The sequence below is a fragment of the Nicotiana sylvestris genome, chromosome 8, assembly GCF_000393655.2.
Source record: "Nicotiana sylvestris chromosome 8, ASM39365v2, whole genome shotgun sequence".
NCBI classification, from domain to species: domain Eukaryota; kingdom Viridiplantae; phylum Streptophyta; class Magnoliopsida; order Solanales; family Solanaceae; genus Nicotiana; species Nicotiana sylvestris.
In genome coordinates, this window is record NC_091064.1 from 30,166,896 (window position 1) to 30,171,776 (window position 4,881).

Sequence of the window (4,881 nt, forward strand, 5' to 3'; positions counted from 1 at the left end):
TTCATAGGAGTAAGAACCCATTCCTTGCAAGGCATTGACATACTCTAAAGGATTTCATCATCGGTCACATCATGGTTCAATAATACAGCTTCCAAAGGATCCTCCACATTGATCATGGCACTCGTGTCATCACCTATCACCTCCATCACCTGATCCGCAAAAGAACAAACCTCAGTACTATTTGGCTGCTTCATTGATTTCTATGCATGTAAGACAACTTTTTCATCACCCACACTGAAGGTGAGCTCCCCTGCTTCCATATCAACCAATACCTTCCCCATTGCGAAGAAAGACCTTCCGAATATTATCAACACCTCATAGTCGACTTCGTAGTCGAGAATCACAAAATCCGCAGGTAAAATATACTTGTCAACACGGACAAGAACATCATCAATAATACCAAGCGACATCTTCATTGTTCTATCGGCCATTTCCAATCTCATTGAAGTAGCTCTTAGTTGACCAATACTTAAAGTTTTGGAGACAGAGTACGACATCAAATTTATACTCGCTCCCAAATCACACAAGGCCTTAACAGAATCTGCACTCCCAATGGTACTTGGAATAGTAAATGCAACGAGATCTTCAAGCTTTAGGGCCATCGAGTGAACAATAGCACTCACTTGATGAGTCATTTTGATGGTCTCACAATCCATAGATCATTTTTTAGTTACCAAGTCTTTTATAAACTTGGCATATCCTGGCATTTGCTCAAGAGCTTCCACCAAGGACACATTGATTGACAAACTTTTCATCATCTCAATAAACTTCTTGAACTGGTTTTCATTATTCTGCTTTGCAAGTCTTTAAGGGTAAGGTGGAGGAGTCCTTGGAAAATGAGCTTTGGCTTTAGGCATTACCGTTTCCGGCATGTCTATCACGTGTTCCCTAGACGGGTTCACGTCATTTTGAGTCTCCTCCTCATTGTCTTGAATATCAATTATCACCTCACAATCCAACTTCTCTTCACTCACTTGCTCAACAACTATAGGATCATCTTCACTTTGCACTTCAACATCATCACTCATAACTTCTTTTTGCTTGGAGGTACTTGCTTCACCACCTCTACCGCTCCTTGTGATCACCGCCATTGCATTGACGGTATTGTTCCTACCCTTCAGGTTTACTACCGTGTCACTAGGTAGCGCCCTCTTAGGGTGAGTGTTCAAAGCTTGTGAAATCTGACCAAGTTGGACCTTTAGATTGCGAATAGAATTATTATGGGATGGAAATTGGGCATCGAAGTTAGCGTTCTTCTTCATCATTTGCTCAAACATTGACTCAATCCACCCCATATCATTGTTGGACGAGCTAGGACCTTGGGACGGAAATGGAGGTGGGATTTTTTGGTTGTTGAAACATTGGAGGCCTTTGAAAACCCGGTCCCCGATTACCTTGATTAACATTATTCCAACCTCCTTGGTTGTTGTTGCCACCACAATTGTTGTTGTTACCCCAATTCTGGTTGTTGATCCCCCAATTGTTGGAGTTGTTGTTGTTGTTGTTGTTGTTCCAATTTTCTTGGCCTTGGTTACCTCAATTCTGATTATTCCCATGCGATCTCCATTGTTGATTTGGAGCATTACCTCATTGTCCTTGATAGTTGTTGGCATACAAAACCTCTTTGAATCTACTGAAGTTGTGCTTTGGCTAATAGGTTCATGGTTGTTGTCAACTCAGCTATAGCTTGTCCGTGGTCTTGAAGTTCCTTTTAAAGGTTTATGACATGAGGGCCCCCCTGAGGAACATTTTCCCGACTCTGCCAGGCTGAGGAAGTGTCAGCCATCTCATCAAGAATCTCACATACCTCAGCATAAGGTAGCTTCATAAAATTACCTTGTGCTAGCTGGTTTACCATACATTGATTGGTCGTGTTTATACCCCGATAAAATGTATGTTGGATCATTGATTTAGTCATATCATTGTTGGGGCATTCCTTGACCATAGTTCTATATCTATCCTAGATTTCATGAAGGGGTTCATTTGGTTCCTGTTTAAATGCTAAGATCCCATCCCTTAATGTAGCCATATGTCCTGGTGAGAAAAACTTAGCTATAAACTTGTCGGCCAACTAATCTCACGTAGTGATTGGAATGGTTGGGGAGTCTTTCGAGCCAGTCCAAAACTTTCCCTCTAAGTGAAAAAGGGAACAATCTCAGTCTCAATGCATCCTCCGACACATTTGTTTATTTGCTTCCCCAGCAGGTATCCACAAAGCCCTTTAGATGTTTATATGCATTCTGATGGGGAGCACCAGTGAAGTACCCTCTTTTCTCTAAATAAGGTCAGCATGACATTTGTAATCTGGAAATTGACCGCCCGGATCCAAGGTGGGACAATTGCACTAGCGTACCCTTCATTAGGAAGCACCCGAGGAGCTACAGGAGCTGGGGGAGGGTCTGGAATATTTTCATTGGCCAGGCGGCCTCTCCTTTGAGCTTGAGGTACTAAAGGCACCTCATCTTTACCATTATCATCTACCTCCTTTCCCAAGAGCACATTTCCGATAAGATCATTATTTGCCATTTTGTACCTAAATCGTTTAACTCACACAAGTTAGTAAAACAGAAGGAAAGAAAAACAAGACACATAACTAATCAGATAGATATCCAAAACCGTTTAACTCCCCGTCAACAGTGCCAACAAGTGATCGGCTCTAACCCTACACCACTATATAATGGCAAGGAGTGGTCGATGTAGCTTTTACCTGAAGGGTCGGGATCGATTTCCACATGGATTTAATATTAGTTGGAAGTTGGGTTTCTCTCTAATCTAGCTATGCGTGCTGCTTTTAATTACAGTTCTAACCATGTTTGGATTTGATACTACTCTACTTTTAATGCTAATGATTGCTGGGAATAATATAAGTACAATATTTTTGTAAAGTTTTCTCAAGTGATTAAAAGCACCAGGGAAGTGACTTACACCTAGGTGAGTATCTAATGAGATCTAAAATTTAGGACAAGCTTGTTATAATTGGGGTCATGATATAACCTTTACATAAAATTACTCACTTTACACCTCTCAGTAGTTTGAGTGACTTTTCCCTAATTGGCTTTCTCAAGCCCAATTGGGTGTTCAAATAAAAAAAGTAAAATTGGCTCAAGTCGGATATTACTATCTCTAGGTTAGCCCTTTAATTGGGGCTATCAATCTTTTGAGTTCACCCCAATTCCTTGTTAACCTAATTTTTCTAGACTTAGTCCCTCTTTCTCAAGAAGCGTCTAAGTCATAAAGGCATGAATCAGTGTTTGCAACCACCAATTCTATAATTAAAGTATAAATCAAGCTAAATATCCCTAACCCATAAACAATTAAGCCCTAAAATAGAACCCATTAAATACCCACACTAGAGTTGGGTCACAATCCTAGCTAATGGGTTTAGCTACTCATAATAAAGGTAGAAATCAAAAGATGAAGATGAAATATATGCCATAAAAGTTAATTACAATAATAATATCTAAGATTAATAGCTAAAGCTGTTTTAAAATAACTCAAAGTAGTGAAATACGGCTGTTCACGAGCTCCTTCGTACAAAAGATGACCTAATAATCTGAAAAATATCTATTTATACACAGCTAAAATTACTGGACAAAAATACCCCTACGGAGGTTCCGCTGTCAACGCAATACTGAGTGCCTCAGCGCTTGGACTTCTGCGGCCACACAAAAGCAAGAGCAGACCACATTTCTTCCATTTTGGACTGTGGCTGGGCTTTACTTTGCTGGGAGCGTAAATGAGACCGCCTTAGCATTGTCTTTAACCGCGGCCACGTAAAATGTTCGCGGATCGCGCTCTTCATTTGAGCTCAAATTTCTAGGACCCTGCATCTTTATTTCACCCTTAGAGGAATTTGTATTGTGGCTACGTGAAGTATTCCGCTGCTGCGCTATTTCATCGCGGTCAGCGGTCTCTGTTGCATCCTAAAACATCTTCTCTGAATCTTGATTTTGCGGACCGTGTAATTGTGATCGCCTCAGTGGTGGACCTTCCGCGGCCGCCCTTTTTCTTCGCTGTCAGCACTTTTGTCTCAGCTTTGAACTTGTGCAATTTTAACTCCTTTATGAGTTTGTTATGTCTTTCTAGCCTTATTTTGATCAAACCCTACAAACAAGCATAATAAGTCAGTTTTCGGGAATACTTTTACAAATTTTTGATCCAAAACCTAATCAAAAGAGAGCATAAGATAGGCTAGAATCCGTAGTTATCAACGTCGCACAATTAACTACTAAACTAACAAAATATAGGGCGAGAAATGTATTAAAAGTATAGCATTTTGGGAAAACCCATAAAAGCTATTCAAAAAATATTAGGAATTACATCTAATATTTAAATATGTGATCATATATAATTTAAACCAACTTTACCTCTGAAACTATAATTTTCTCTTAAGTCATGGGAATTCAACAGTTTTGTCACAACCCAGATTCCCCACCCTTGAGAGTCGTGATGGCGCCTACTCGTGAAAGATAGGCAAACCGCGTATTATAGGATCACTAAATCATTAACTAGCCCTTTTCAACAATTTAAACTAACACATGATTAACAATGAAATATTAACGATAAATAAATACAAGCGGAAGACTTAATTTGATAAATTAACCATAACCAGTATGACAATGCCAACATACATCTCTACCCGGAATCTAGTGTCACAATATCACGGATTGTCTACGAATTACTACATACAAATGTCTGAAAGGAAAGTACAATCTATCTCGGAAGCAAATGTAAACAGAATACATATAAAGATAGAAGAGAAAGTCGGGCCTACGGACGCCTGCAGGACTACCTCGGGATCTTTAGCTGGACTGAAGGCAGCCACCCAATGCTACGGTCCAAAAGCTGCCGCTCCAGGATCTGCACATAGCGCAGAGTGTA

The 4,881-nt window shown here is 40.1% G+C and overlaps 1 protein-coding gene across 1 annotated transcript; it reads right to left on the reverse strand.

Moving 5' to 3' along the window:
• Window positions 1–200: 200 nt before the first annotated feature.
• On the reverse strand, window positions 201–635 carry LOC138874845 (uncharacterized). Its single transcript, XM_070153631.1, has one exon. The coding sequence runs from the start codon at window positions 633–635 to the stop codon at window positions 201–203; it is 435 nt and encodes a 144-aa protein (XP_070009732.1).
• Between the last annotated feature and the right edge of the window lie 4,246 nt (window positions 636–4,881).